Source organism: Lutjanus erythropterus, chromosome 12 (genome assembly GCF_056507025.1).
Source record: "Lutjanus erythropterus isolate fLutEry1 chromosome 12, fLutEry1.hap2, whole genome shotgun sequence".
In the NCBI taxonomy this organism is placed as follows: domain Eukaryota; kingdom Metazoa; phylum Chordata; class Actinopteri; order Lutjaniformes; family Lutjanidae; genus Lutjanus; species Lutjanus erythropterus.
The window spans coordinates 33,806,978-33,823,268 of NC_139328.1; the positions used below are offsets into that span (position 1 = coordinate 33,806,978).

Sequence of the window (16,291 nt, forward strand, 5' to 3'; positions counted from 1 at the left end):
CAAGAGCTCAGATATCTGCAGTCATTAAATGCACCACTCCAAAAACACTTCCACAACCTGTCCTGTCTCCATCTGTAGGACTTCCTCCATCTAGTCCAGCTCCTCCTCTCTGGGTCTACTGAGGCTCCACCCAAGGATTGGGTAGGGTGGGAGTAAAACTATCAGGGTAAGCCAATCAAACTGGGCTTTTGACAGTCTTGGGTGGCTGGATATCTAGAGGTGGAGCTGGATGCAGTCCCATGACTTCTTTGTAGGATCAAAATTCCTTTACAGATGAAAGTCTTATGTGCTTTATATTTAACAAGCATTTGTAATAAAAAGTCTCCCCCATTATTTATCATTATAAGAATTGTAACACATTATACTGTAGTTTTGAGTATAACTGTACACATTTAAACTGTTTTTACAGGGACAGTATGTAGCAACTGTGTGTACAAAAATGAGTACTGTTGTCCAGATAGTGCATGGGAGCCACAGACTGTATTTAAATAGGTTGAAATCCTATTTAATATATGATCTATGGTTTGAGTTTCTTGTTTTTTCTTCTTTGAAAGTGTCTGTAATATGACCCTTCTTTTGTTTAAGAAATGTTTTGTTTTGTGAAATGTATTGTGTCTTCCAGAGGAAGTAACTGAGACACTGAGGTTAAACTGCACATTTGTGCTTCAGACTGAAGGAGCACAAACCACAACCAGTCTCCGTTCCCGAAGCAGTAAAGATTAAACCATTCCTGCTGCTGGCGTGACACTGATATATGGTTAACACATGTAGCCAATGATCTGTGTGCTTTTACCATGTATGGAAGATAGTCCTGCCCCAGCCGTCTAAAAGGAGACACAGAAGTGAAACAGGGTTCGTGTCTGTTGTTGACTTCTCTGTGAGTTTTTCTTTCCCTCCCAACCTCTGTGTTTGGTAGAGGGAGGGAGGAGAAGGACATTCTGCAGAGGGACTTTTTGCCATGGAGAGGAGATTTCCTTTTTAAACTTTTTGTTCAGGTTTATATTCTACCTTTTGTGAAACTTGTAACCATCATAACATTGTTAAAGTCTAAATAAAAATGGATTTTAACTCCAAACAAAGTCCTGACCTGCTCATCTCTGCCTCTCTAAGGTAAGAAATTTAATCTGACACTAAAATAACTTCTGAGAGCAGTTTTGCCAGTGATACTGTGAGATACATTTTGTTCAGGTCACAAGCTGAAGTTGAAGCATTACTTAGTGATTTTTGCATAAAATGTATTTAAAAAGTATCTAAATGAACCTGATTAGGAGGACAGGGCTGAGTTCTTGCATTACATTTTTCATTTTTACTGACAAATGCAAGTATGAAAACTGAGATGATGTGATATTTGAAAACAAAGATGTTTTCTTTCACCATTTTTAGTCCAGGGTTTCTCTGCTGCCATCACAGCGCTTCATTACTTCCTTCAGAATACAATGTAAGGAAAAGGAAAAGGATAACAAAGCTTCTTTTGTTTAATATATTGACAAACTCGATCTTATGAAAAAAAACCTGACTGTGATTTAATTTGGGCACACAATGCAACACGTGACGTGCACTGCTCTACAACACGTTTCAGCGTTTGACGTCATCACGTTGCAACTCACTTAAAAACAGGAAAGAAGCTCAAGTAGCTCAGACTGTTAGACTATCTGTCTATCTGCGCAGACATGGTAAGGACATTAGTGTTGTATAATTGTTTAAAATACCTGTTTGTTCATGTGTATACTGAGTGACACAGTAACAGTGATCAGACACGTTAATTCTGCCCACAAACCGGTTAGCCTGTTTGCTAGCACGTGAATTAGCATGAGACTGATAAGCTATCTGTTGTTTTTAGAACAGAACTTCGTGCAGCTAGAGTTCATGTGGGCTGTGTGTTTATCATTCCAGTGTTGTAATGAACGCGTGACAGCTGGTTTATATTTGTTCAGAGGGGGTTGTCCCGAAAGCTGAGTAACCACAAGCCGCCAGTGCGTCAGCTAACTGATGATTTATGATGAAAGTGCTTAGTAAGCGTATGTTAGAGTACTTCAATCACTGCAAATTCTAAGTATCTTCTATAGTACTGTAATTTCTTATGGTGAAAGATGAAAATAAGCAAATGACTCACTCAGTCTACATGAGTCGGAGATCATTCATCTACGCAGATGAACTGGTTCTGTGGTCTCCCACAGGATGGGGCTGCAGACCTGGTCCTGGCAGTAGGCCTGAAAAAGACCAAAACAGTGATTTTTCATAAAAGATCCAGATCTTAGGGAAACATATATAGTTTCACAATAGGAAAACACAAATTAGACAACTGTACAAATTATGATTATTTAGGACTGAAAATCCATTAGTTTTAACCCAACAATAAATGAACTGAGAGAGCGAGCATGCAGGGCGCTCTATGCAATAAAAAGTCAAATTCCACTTTGAATCAGGCTCAGACTGTTCCAATCTGTCATTGAACCAGTCCTCCTGTATGGTAGTGAGGTGTGGGGTCCTGTTTATCACAATTTGGCCCAGTTTTCCAGGCACACAGAAAAACCACAAGCAACAATGTCCATCAGTTATGTTCAGTTTCCTGCTCCTGCACTTTAATGTCACTGTAACATTATATTTTATTACTTGTTTTATTTGTGTACTTTGTGTTTTGAATGTTCTTTGACAATACTGTATTTTCCTGTGGTCAAATCAACAAATTTGAAAAAGGTGTGGAAGAAGTCTGATAACACAAGCCCTCACACAACAGCAGAAAACTAATATAGAATAACCAAATTTAAGACAAAAATCAAGACTGTAAAATCTTAAAATGTCTCCATACTGCTCGTCTGGTGTAAATCTCGTTAAGTCTGGCACTAAACTGCCTAAATCTTCAATGTAAATCTTAACCTTGGAGCCACATTCACATGCACATGCACGCTGTCTGAACAGGGTGTGATGGTGTGTGCTCTCAGGGGGACAAGGGTAAGGGACATAGACGTTTCTGATTGAAACCAAAGCAGCCACAACAGACACCGTTTGAACTGGTGGTGTGACCATTGGGCTCACAAGTTATCATTATATTGGGGCTTAGGGAGACTTGGAATATGCCGACCACCCGAGCAGGAGGCATTTTTACATTTGAAAAATAGTCACCAATCGCTTAAATTGTTTTCAACAAGTTGTTGTTTCATGAGCGTAGAGCTGGAACTGCCTGGCGCAACAGATAGAGAGCGTAATTCAATTAGCTAGACTGAACAAAGAGAATTCTGTTAAGTCTCTAAAAATAACAGTAGAAGTATTTAGTAGTGTTGCAATGGATCACGTGTGTCCATGTTGCCCCTCATGGTTCAGCCCAAATGTCATCATCATAGTGGGAAATACAGTTTTACTGTCACTGTTAGTTTTTAAAGTAATAACACCCCCCGTCTCGATGTTGTAACTTTGGCGATGTCTGCTGCTGCTCTCCTCTGACACACAGTTGTCACTCACAGGAGTCTGTCACACAGCCCTCACTGCTGATTGGCTATTATTCATGATGTCTAACCAATCACCTAGTGCTGTGAGCAGGACATTGAATGAGAATGGAAAGTGTAGAACTTTTGTACTTTATAGTGTATATAATGTGTATATCTAATGTGTAGATACACATAACTATAATACAAATTCTCTATTATATTATGTGTATACACCAATCAAGCATAACATTATGACCACCTGCCTAATATTGTGTTGGTCTCTCTTTTGCTGACACCAAGATGTTAGCAGCAGATCCTTTAAGTCCTGTAAGTTGCGAGGTGTGGCCTCCATGGATCAGACTTGTTTGTCCAGCAAATCCCACAGATGCTCGATTGGATTGAATTCTGGGGAATTTGGAGGCCAAGTCAACACCTCAAGCTTGTTGTTGTGCTCCTCAAACCATTCCTGAACCATTTTTGTTTGTGGCACGGTGCTTTATCCTGCTGAAAGAGGCCACAGCCATCAGAGAATACCGTTTCCATGAAAGAGTGCACATGGTCTGCAACAATGCTTAGGTAGATGGTACGTGTCAAAGTAACATCAACATGGATGGCAGGACCCAAGGTTTCCCAGCAGAACATTGCACAAAGCATCACACTGCCTCCGCCGGCCTACCTTCTTCCCATAGTGCATCCTGGTGCCATGTGTTCCCCAGGAAGGTAGTGCACACACACCTATGTAGCCCCATACACAACAAACTGTGATGCACTGTGTATTCTGACACCTTTCTATCAGAACCAGCATTAACTTCTTCAGTAATCTGAGCAACAGTAGCTCGTCTGTTGGACCGGACCACACAGACCAGCCTTCACTCCCCACGTGCATCAATGAATCTTGGCCGTCCATGACCCTGTCATCGGTTCACCGCTGTTCCTTCCTTGGACCACTTTTGATAGATACTGACCACTGCAGACCAGGAACACCCCACAAGAACTCCAGTTGTCTAGCCATCACAATGTGGCCCTCGTCAAACTCACTCAAATCCTTACACTCGCCTATTTTTCCTTCTTCTAACACATCAGTTTTGAGGACAAAATGTTCACTTGCTGTCTAATATATCCCAGCCACTAACAGGTGCCATGATGAAGAGATAATCAGTGTTATTCACTTCACCTGTCAGTGGTCAGAATGTTATGCCTGATCGGTGTATAATACAGTACAGTATTAGTAGTATACTGAATTATTATTATCATTTTTTCTTAATTATACATTATTTACTATTACTACAGACATAGAAGTGGCTACACCAGGGCATTGTTTTATTTGTTGATCCAAAAAACGATCAGATCCATGACTCAAAACTCTGATATGATCTGAACTGTGAGTTTTGTTGTCCGTTGCAGCCCTGAAATTTAGCATTATTCACTGAAGTTCTAGGATGTGGGAAGAGGGCCCTTTGTTGGCCAGCCAAAACTGCAAGGGACTGTGGATGCTACATTTTGGTGTTGTTTGTTGTTGAATTGTTTAAATCCGCTTGAGACAAATCCATGATTTGTGTCTGTATACATAAAATTGACCTGAATTAACTTTCATATCAGCATCATAGTCTGGCAGACTTTAGGAGAATAATTGTTCCTGTGAAAAAAACAACTTGCACCTTGTTTCTTCATGTTTGATTCTAATACAAAATATCTTTGTCCTGCTGTTTCACACTCAGGTTCAACCAGTACAACCAGAGAAGTCGCCAACTTCAGTGAGTATATTTCACTTTATTTCTCCCTCTTAGCTTTCATGTTGTACCCTAACCACTACTGGCCTAACTCTAACCCAAACTACTTATAGTGATTTAAATGATGTATATGACAGGAAATACTTATTAATCCTCTAATCTGATTCACCACAGACACAGTTTGAACAGAATAAACAGGACGGGAGGCTGGAGGCTCAAAAGTGTAGACAGTAGAATTTCTTATGATCATATAAAAATAAAAATATTAAAAAAAGGAAACTGAGTCAGCTGACAGCTACACAGTAGCAAACTTTAGTGAGTGTGTTAAACTGTGCACTGACTGATGTAAACAGTAAAAATGTTCCAGGAGGGGTTAGAGGCTACTAATATCATTTTTACACACAATGCAAAAAAAGGAAGATCCACTTGGGCAAAATACCACTGCAAATGTTAAGAATTACAAATTGTGAACACTTCCACACAGAGAATAACAAGCAGAATAACATGGCAACCCACATGATGCTACGATCAAACAACCAGGGGTCTTTAAATTTAAATAAAGCCAATAACTCCTGCTCTCTTTAACTACTGATCAAGTCTTGCACACTTCCTACCAACAATATTGTATGTACAGGACCATGTACACACAAAAACAAGGAAAACTATTAATAAATAAATAAATAAATAATAAAATAAATAAATAAACAATAAGGCCTCAGGGCTGTACTACAAAGTGAGATTAATGGGTTAGCGAGCTATGTTGAGTCTAAATCCAGGATTTTCAGTGTCATGAAGGTCGCTCTCTTTTAACCTGGCTAGATCACCATGGTAACTGATGCTAAACTCATAACCTGGTGGAGAGCAGGTTATGTTCAGAGTTTCACATTAAATCATCTGTAAAAAGCGCTGTTCTTTAATTATTGTTCTAACAAGGTTGTTTATGAGCGATATAGCTTTTAAACTGAGGGAAGGCGTTAAAAATGAAAAGTTGCTGAGCTGTATGTTCGTAATATCACCGAACGAATCTATATAATGTAAAAATGTAACATAATGTGATGCAACAGCAGCATCACGCTGTCATGGTAACCTCCGTTTGGTGATGCAGAGTCATTTTCCCCGTTTGCTCCAGATTATATTAACACTTTAAATTTACATCATATATAATCTACACACTAAAATAATGATGAAGCAACTACAGACACTTTGAATACTTTTTACTGTTATCTGTTTTGTCTCGGTGATTTTGCAGCTCAGATCACTGATTAGAAAATTCATCATCATTTATCACAGACAATCTTAAATCAGTTACACTCATTTTACGTTGGTTTGGTCAAAAACTTCAGTGATCTCCACGTCTCTGTCATCATAGGACAGTGTCAGACAGACTTCATCATGTTTAAATCTGCTGTATGGAGTTTTATTGTTTAATGTGCAGTTTTCATGTTAGAATAAATGGCAGCATTAAGACCACATTTAGTCCATCAGTCATTTTCTGACATCATTCTTCTTCTCCTGCTTTATTTGCAGCAACAATGTTGTTTTTTGCCGTAATGTATTTTGTATGTTTTCCACAGCTCATAATTATAACAACTTGATGATTTTGACTTAAGTCACGATCGCTTCATTTCATGTGGAAGAAGAGTCAAAAGACGTAACAAACGCCCCTTTTATGTGAGCGCGCACAAAGCCTTAAAATGAGAACCTGGATTAACAAAGCAAGTTGATAACTACCATCGTGATACCCATTATCTCTGATTGTGGTTTTAGGCTTTGTTGATCCAGATCATGCAAAGAAAGCCTGGCTGTGTTGAGCTTGCTTCGTAGTACACCCCTCTGTTCCATAACCAAATTCTAAACATGGGAAAAACACACTATCACTCAATATTGCACTTAAACACAGTCCTATAATTATATGCATGTGATCAAATTATATTCAAACATACTTCAGAAAATATCAATAATCAATAAACAATATATACTCTTATGTCGTACCTTTCAATCATCATTGTTACAATTCCCAAGTTTGGGCGAGGGAACGAGGGGTGTAACAGTAAATTATGCACAAAATTAAGTCAAGAAGTTAAATAAAACAAACAGGTTAACTTAATCTGCTAAATTAAACAACACCACCACACAAAACACCAGTGTCCTTACTAGCCAGAGTGGTTAACAAGAACACATGACTTTATAAGCTGGAAAAGCTTACAAAGAACATGAGGAGCCTTTACTAAAGTCTTTGATAACTGTGGAGGCTAACAAGACACATGATACACAAACACAAGTGACTTTGTTGGCTGTCAGAGCCTGAAAAGCACATGACAAACACACAACAGTTCACCTGCCTCTGCAGGACTAGACTGCAGACTTACAAACCTCAGTCTGCTGAATGACCCGCTGGTCCTGTCTGGCTGCACTCTCCCAGCTTTTGAACAACAGGTCCTGACTGCAGAGTGGCTGCAGCTGCTGTCAATCACTGCAAATACAAAGAGGAGGAGGGGCAGAACCTGAGCAGCACATCCACACTGTGACACCTAACAATCATTTAAATCAAAGATTACAGTCCAACCAGCAGTACATTTAATGCTGTGATGACCAATACTAAACTGAAGGCTAACACTTTATATTAATGTGCTTGTAATAAGAGTTAGTTAGAGGTAATAAGACTTTATACCAGTGGCAGCTGGTGAATTTTTCTCCATGGGGGGCTATAGTGAAAATCAGGCAAACATCATAAGGTATCGCACCAGAGTATTTTAATGTACAAAAAGGCCCTTTATTTGTACTTGCAGAACTAAATGAACATGTTTTATAATCTAATGGAACTTGCTTAGTTAAGGTAAGTAAAGGTACTTCATTGTGCAAATCCTTTATAATAATAATATTTTATTTTACAATTTATGCTGAAAGACTAAAGACGGCAAAAAGTACTTCAATAAGTATGAAAGAAATCTGATACCACAAACCTTAAGACAATGGAAGAAAATTATAAACACACTAAAACCTATTAGAAAATAACAAGATTTAAGAATAAATAAATTAGTCAAAAATTGCCATCTTGTGGCTTAAAATATACTTTTTGTCCATAAATTCTCTCTTAGTGATGTAAACGTCTCAAAGACTTTGTGTTTATTAATGTTATTAATGTCTTAATGTCTTTGACAGGTTTATATAAAGTACCTAATTTTTTTTTTCACAAAACAGCAACTATTTAAAAGTTTGTAACAGACCAAAACCACACATTCAGCCTCTGTCATCTGCAGTTTGGGGATGTAACTAAGTACATTTACTCAAGTACTTTACCTAAGTCTAATTTAAAATTACCTCCATATTATATTACTTTAAAGTTGTACTTAACTTTTTTACTCCACTACATTTAGCTGACAGGTACAGTTACTAGATACTGACAGGAAACATTTTACTGCACAGTGGTTACTTTTACTTTTCATACTGAGAACAGCTGATAATGTTTACATACTTTTTAAGGTTTTGAATGAAGGACTTTTATTTGTAGTGGAGTATTTTCACAGTGTGTATTAGTGTTTTTACTGAAGTAAAGGATGTGAATAGTTTCTCCAGCACAGCTCACCTGTCTGAAGATCACCTGGTCTCAGAGTGAGGCTGAGTTCCTCTGTCACTATGTTCTCCTCAGAGAGTTTATCATCTTCTTCTGATTGTTGTTGTTTATGATGTCAGCTGATCAGGTTCTTTAACTCTGAGCTTCTCTTCGTTCTCCTTTCAAAACACATTGTTTATAGTGACTAAATGAATTTTGTCTCCAGTGTAGCAGCTGACACACTAAACTCCTCAGACAAGCAACACGTCACTCTACTGTATTAATTATCAGATGCACATCGAGCCACTCGCTCTCTGCTGCCACCCAGAGGTTGATGATGTATAAACCAGCAACATTCAAATGAATGCTGAGGGTGCAGGTTCTGTGCGCCCCATCAACCTCCTATCTGTTGTATTCAGAGGATCAAACTGTGCATGTACAACTTATAGCGAGAGTGAATGGATGAAAAAATTGTGTCCCATGCCGGAAACACGTGACCTATCTGTAACTTTGAATGAATGTTCATAAGCATCACGAGGGCCTTATTATCTATGCTGCAGAAATTCTGAGAACTCAGGACACAAAATAATACGCAAAAATTGATGGGTTGAAGATTTAATATAAAATTATGAAGTTAATAAATTATAAATCTCAGTGTTCATTTACTTTTACTCCTGTTAAACAATGCATATTACAAGCAGCCTAATATGAAGTGTTACCAAATAACGGAAAAGAAAACACATGAGCAAAACTTTTTAACATTACAGGCTTCAGGTACTGTGTTTAAACTAATACATGACTTAATGTGAACAAACACAGTGTTCTAACCCACTGCACCTCTGTGGATGATGGACTGGTAGAAGAGAGGAAGAGAAAGACAGAACACTTCCTACTGGTGCACCTAAATGAAAGGTCTCCCCATTTCATTACAACTTCTTACCCAGAAATCAGCCTTTTCTCAAATGTGGAGTCGGCTTTTGTCCCCCACTGCACACACAGCGCCCCAGTTAACTGGTCTTTAGTCTGAGACGTGTTGCACATGTTGTAAACATGTTTGACAGTGACAGACGTGATATTTAACCATGAAATGTTGAAATGATCTCTTTTTATTATCATTCTCTTCCTAGGTCCAGTGTGAGACCAACCCAACTGGTGTGGATGGAGTTGTGGACTATGAAGACAGAACTTATCCCATAACTTCTGTAAGTACAAACACACTGAAGTGAGTGTTAACTGTGTCTGATGATTTATTTGTGTGTTTTACAAATGTTCAGAGCAAAATGATCAGTGATTCACAAGAAAAGAGGAAAAGAGGAAAGAAATATCATAAAAAATGTTGTTTTATGTGCTTTCCTCTACTGTTAATCATCTAATGACCCCTCTGATTTATCTTTGTGCCCCCTGTGACGCTCCTGACCACCAGCTGAGCTCAGGTAAATGAAGGCAAACCTTTGATACAGAATCATAATAATCTAGAAAATCTCTTCATGTGAGTTTGAGTCACTAAAATCAAAATTCAACTGTTTTCAGGAGAGAGACGTGATCAGGAGGAGAACCTGGTGGTTCGACCACGTGGACCCTTGATACCTGAAGCTCCTGTCCCCAGGTAACTGCACTATGAGAGTTCATGTTTACACTGAAGACATTATGATCTGCAGGACTCCACAAAAGCAACAAGTTATAACAGCCTGCATTTTACTACAAAGAACCAAGTGCTTCATTTTATCCTGATTAAAAAACAAACTCAGTGTTATATATCATTTATAGACAGGTGAGTAAGAAAATCAAATATCAACAAGCTGCAACAGAACAGTTCTTGAAAATTTGTGCTTGTTGGATGTTTTTTTTTTTTAGAAACAGCTTCTTTAATGTTTTTTTTTTGTTGGGGGGGCAGTGTTATGAAAAGTTTGATGGCCTCATATATTGTTGTGTAACAGACTATTTCCTTGAAAGTTTGACTTAAAATGCTTCATATTTTATTTTTACTTCATATTATTACATCATAAAAATATTTCATTGTGTCACTTTAAACTTATATTATAATCAGTTTCTTTTCTTCCATTTTAAGGTATAAGATAAAAATGCCACTTGTGCAAACAGCACATCTGCTTTGCACCGGGTGTCAGATGAGGCCCTGTGTTTCTAATAAACACTGTGTTTTTGTATTAATCACTTTAGTACACCAGTGTTTTATTGTGGATAATTTCCATGAATAATATCTCATTGTTCCTTTTAACTGACTCATGTCTGTTTGTATTTTAATGCCAACAGAGCCGGTGAGGATGCTGGAGGGCGTCGGCGGCGTCGGCGTCGAAAGCAGCCGAAGGTGAATTTACATCTTTTCATTCTCCGTTTGATGCCAAAATGGTGAAGGAAAGCTGAATGGGCAACGTTAGATGGTGATTTGTCGTACTATGCTATAAAAGCAGTGTTTCACAGCTGTTTTTGGTTGTGATCCCCAAAATACGAGTTATGAGATAAAATGGTCAGTAATTCACAAGAAACGATGAAAAGGTTACAGAAACATCTGAAAAAATCTGCTTTCCTCTACTGTTAATCATCTAATGACCCCTCTGATTTATCTTTGTGCCCCCTGTGACGCTCCTGACCACCAGCTGAGCTCAGGTAAATGAAGGCAAACCTTTGATACAGAATCATAATAATCTAGAAAATCTCTTCATGTGAGTTTGAGTCAGTAAAATCAAAATTCAACTGTTTTCAGGAGAGAGACGTGATCAGAAGGAGAACGTGGTGGTTCGACCACGTGGACCCTTGATACCTGAAGCTCCTGTCCCCAGGTAACTGCACTATGAGAGTTCATGTTTACACTGTAGACATTATGATCTGCAGGACTCCACAAAAGCAACAAGTTATAACAGCCTGCATTTTACTACAAAGAACCAAGTGCTTCATTTTATCCTGATTAAAAACCAAACTCAGTGTTACATATCATTTATAGACAGGTGAGTAAGAAAATCAAATATCAACATGCTGCAACAGAACAGTTCTTGAAAATTTGTGCTTGTTGGATGTTTTTATAAGAAAGTGCTTCTTTAATTTTTTTTCTCTGTGTTTTGAACAGTTTGATGGCCTCATATATTGTTTTGTTTGATATTTCCAGGAAGAATTGTAAGAATTATTGGTCAGATGTTGTGTAACAGACTATTTTCTTCAAACTTCCACTTAAAATGCTTCATATTTTATTTTTACTTCATATTATTACATCATAAAAATATCTAATTTTGTCACTTAAACGTATATTATAATGTTTCTTTTCTTTCATTTTAAGGTATAAGATAAAAATGCCACTTGTGCAAACAGCACATCTGCTTTGCACCGGGTGTCAGATGAGGCCCTGTGTTTCTAATAAACACTGTGTTTTTGTATTAATCACTTTAGTACACCAGTGTTTTATTGTGGATAATTTCCATGAATAATATCTCATTGTTCCTTTTAACTGACTCATGTCTGTTTGTATTTTAATGCCAACAGAGCTGGTGAGGATGCTGGAGGGCGTCGGCGGCGTCGACGTCGGGGACGAAAGCAGCCGAAGGTGAATTTACATCTTTTCATTCTCCGTTTGATGCCATAATGGTGAAGGAAAGCTGAATGGGCAACGTTAGATGGTGATTTGTCGTACTATGCTATAAAAGCAGTGTTTCACAGCTTTTCATGAGGTAAAATGATCGGTAATTGACAAGAAAAGTTGAGAAGGCTAGAGAAACATCTGAATAACTCTGCTTTCCTATAGTGTTAATAATCTAATGACCCCTCTGATTTATCTTTTGCCCCCTGTGATGCTCCTGACCACAGACATGATATTTAACCATGAAATGTTGAAATGATCTCTTTTTATTATCATTCTCTTCCTAGGTCCAGTGTGAGACCAACCCAACTGGTGTGGATGGAGTTGTGGACTATGAAGACAGAACTTATCCCATAACTTCTGTAAGTACAAACACACTGAAGTGAGTGTTAACTGTGTCTGATGATTTATTTGTGTGTTTTACAAATGTTCAGAGCAAAATGATCAGTGATTCACAAGAAAAGAGGAAAAGAGGAAAGAAATATCATAAAAAATGTTGTTTTATGTGCTTTCCTCTACTGTTAATCATCTAATGACCCCTCTGATTTATCTTTGTGCCCCCTGTGACGCTCCTGACCACCAGCTGAGCTCAGGTAAATGAAGGCAAACCTTTGATACAGAATCATAATAATCTAGAAAATCTCTTCATGTGAGTTTGAGTCAGTAAAATCAAAATTCAACTGTTTTCAGGAGAGAGACGTGATCAGGAGGAGAACCTGGTGGTTCGACCACGTGGACCCTTGATACCTGAAGCTCCTGTCCCCAGGTAACTGCACTATGAGAGTTCATGTTTACACTGTAGACATTATGATCTGCAGGACTCCACAAAAGCAACAAATTATAACAGCCTGTATTTTACTACAAAGAACCAAGTGCTTCATTTTATCCTGATTAAAAAACAAACTCAGTGTTACATATCATTTATAGACAGGTGAGTAAGAAAATCAAATCATGTGAAAGAAGAAGCATTGAGTTTTTACTTGTTGGATTTTGTTAGTACTTCTTTATAATTTAGATTTTTTTTCTTCTGTTTTGATATTGTTGAGTTGATGTTGTGTAACATTACAATACTCCCTTTAAAGTTTCACTTAAAATAGTGCTTTATATTTTATGGAAAATATTTACTTAACATTTTCTGAATAGGAATTGATTCTTGAAATTTTCTTGAGAAAAATAGCGTATTTTGCCTCTTAAACTTAACATTATAATCAGTTTCACCTCTTTTCATTTTAAGAATGTATTATTGCCCTCATTGAAGTAGACAGTAGCGGGTGGAGACAGACAGGAAATGGGGGTAAAGAGAGAGCAGATGACACACAGCAAAGGGTCACATGTTGGAATCAATCCAGGGCCGCTGCAGAAGACTGTCAGCTTCAGTATATGGAGCACAACCTCCAGATATTCTTAATTAAGGCGCCCCAGTAGTCAGTATATGATCAGTTATTGTTGTGGTAATTTTCTCCTTCATTTCTTTTTTTGGTTGATCATCACAGCCTGTAGCTTTAACATGAAGACTTTATTGTGTATTATTGTGAATTTAATGCTCAATGAAGCTCCATGACCAAAACACTGTGTCAGTCTGCAGACAGTCAACCTTTTCTATCCCATTTAAAAGTGATGTTTCATCATCACACTTGACATTGTGGCCACAAATAATCTAGGGATGAGGTATTTGGGTGTCATAATTAGAGCACCCACTGACAAAATATTTGATCTGAATTACAATCTATTAAAATCTGTCTTGCCTCTGTCCTCATGAGGCAGAGCTGAAGTGCTGAAGATGAACATTCTTCCAAGATTATTTTTGCTCATTTCTTCAATTCCATTATTTATTCCCAAACGTTGGTTTGACAACCTAAATAGAATGTTCTCCTTCTTGTGGAAGGACAATCAGAGAAAACTGTCAATACTGAGAGACAGAGGAGGTCTTGGAGTCCCAGATGTATACTTATATTATCTTGCAGATGGACAGCATTAAAATAGAGGCACAGTTTCAAGTTTGTACAAGATGCTGATACACTTCTCCCTGAATCCAAACATCCAGTATCAGTCCCAGTGGGAACGAGATCTGGGGATCTTATTGACTCCTGAAGAGGGGCGAAAAATATAAAAGTGCCAAATGGAGATTGTGTTAGCGCTACAGTTATACATAGAGTTCACATCACACTCTCCAGAATTAAATAAAAATGGACCAAGTCTCCTCTGATTTGCTGGCATGGTTGTGGACAACTGGGAACTCTGATTCATATGTTATGGCACTGCCCTGCAGTCAAGTCCTTTTGGACAGAAGTGTTTGATTTGATCTCAGTAAGAATGAATAGAAATCTTTCCTCATGTCCTCTGGTTTGCTTGTTGGGATGTAGGGCTGCACAGGTAAAGTCAAGAGAAGACAGGAAAACAGTAGGCCTAGTCTTACTGACTGCCAAAAGAAAGAGTTTGTTAAACTGGAAAATTTATAAGCCAGCATGTTTGTCAATAGAATCAGGGTTGCTTGAGTTCTCCAGTCTTCTTGGTATGGAACAAACAGCTGATATGAATTTTGAATTGGGACCAAATTTGGAGTTGTGTTTCAACATTGTGTATTTGAAACTCTGTTAGAGCACTGAGCAGCCCTTTGTGAAACATTCCTGACTTTCTGGTTTTCCATATACATGTCATGTACTCTTTAAGATAATGAATTCATTTATGGATTGTTGTGTTTTGTTATATGTTGTTGAGTAATTTTTTTAAAGATCTTTTGTTGCGGTGTTAGTTATTGTTATTTTTGTTACTGTTGTGGTTGTCGTATGTCTGTTTGTTGTCCTTTCATTGTGTGTCTATATTGATAAACTATACTGACTCAGGACTCTTTGTATTTCAGTGTGAACGGGGCCAGTGAGGATGCTGGAGGACAGCAGCCTTGCCAGCACCACTCTTATTGGCGCAGGGCAGCTGTGGCTCTGTGGTACTGGGTGGTTCAACCTCTGGTGCGCTGGGCAAATGAGACTCTGGTGCCTTTGGGGTTTGAGGCTCTGGGCCGCTGGGTGATTCAGGTCATGGGGCCCTGGGCTGCTGAAGCCCTGGGGCCCTGGGCGGCTCAGCCAGCTGAAGCTCTGGGGCGTTTGGCAACTGAGACTCTGAGACGCTTGGTGACTCTTGCTCTAAGGCGCTTGGGCGCTGAGACTGCCAGTGGCGTTAGGAACCATGACGACCACGGGAGCCTGTGAAAATGGGCAGGTAAGTAAATATACCCCTAAGTGTCCTCTAAGCCCTGACTGTGACGCTTAAAGCAGATTGTTTTATGTAATTTTATTTGATAGGGACGATGCAATTTAACATAGTTCCAGTACAGAGAATGAAACTGATGTGTTGATACATGGTTTTACAGGGGTAATGTGCCACATTATTTGTTGGGTAAGAGCTGACTTCCTGGAGTGTTTACATCACCATGAAGGTGCTAAGTGACCAGTGGAGACCAGCTGTAGCCTTATATACAAATATAACTGACTATATACACTATACAGTTTAGTTGTGTTTCTTCCTGTCTCAGCTCTCACCAACATAGTTTGCAGTGAAAAGGCTCTGATAAAACAATATGCACATTACAATGTTAGCAATGAGGTGATGAACACCGTAGAGCATTTAATATTTTAGCAGCACAAAGAGAAGAAAGAGAAGAAAGTGGATGTTTAATTAAAATTCAAATCCTTTTTTCACCATCCAGAATCTGAGATACTTGAAGAGATGACGTCACCACACCGAGTCTTGGACGAGCTGAATGTCTCCTGTCTTCCCGCCATCAGATGACAATTCTTTGAATTAAATGAATACACTGTATCATGTCACATGTTCTGTTGGTGTGTGAATAATAAAGTAATGAAACAGTGTTTTGTTGTATTGCTTGTTCATGTGCAGCTGAGTGAACACAACACATCATGTTGTGCAGCATGTGACACCAGAAGATGTATCTCAAGTATGTATTTTTGTAACCCAGCTTGTTATTATACTGTGATTTTTA

The 16,291-nt window shown here is 38.4% G+C and overlaps 2 protein-coding genes across 3 annotated transcripts in view; both read left to right on the forward strand.

Annotated features, from left to right (window-relative positions):
- Positions 1-869: 869 nt before the first annotated feature.
- Positions 870-16,291, forward strand: part of LOC146318281 (uncharacterized) — a 30,080-nt gene continuing 14,658 nt past the window's right edge. The window contains exon 1 of the mRNA XM_084732174.1: positions 870-1,110. The gene's annotated coding sequence lies outside the window, so the exon portion shown is untranslated. The remainder of the gene's footprint in view (positions 1,111-16,291) is intronic.
- On the forward strand, positions 10,162-16,160 carry LOC146318282 (uncharacterized). Of its 2 annotated transcripts, XM_084732172.1 has the most exons (5): positions 11,515-12,261; positions 12,582-12,887; positions 12,985-13,060; positions 15,155-15,510; positions 15,998-16,160. In XM_084732172.1, the coding sequence occupies exons 2-4, from the start codon at positions 12,788-12,790 to the stop codon at positions 15,498-15,500; spliced, it is 522 nt and encodes a 173-aa protein (XP_084588298.1). In that variant the 5' UTR covers positions 11,515-12,261; positions 12,582-12,787; the 3' UTR covers positions 15,501-15,510; positions 15,998-16,160. The 2 variants fall into 2 exon arrangements, with proteins under 2 accessions (XP_084588299.1, XP_084588298.1); XM_084732173.1 differs by lacking the exons at positions 11,515-12,261; positions 12,582-12,887; positions 12,985-13,060 and adding exons at positions 10,162-11,333; positions 11,431-11,506.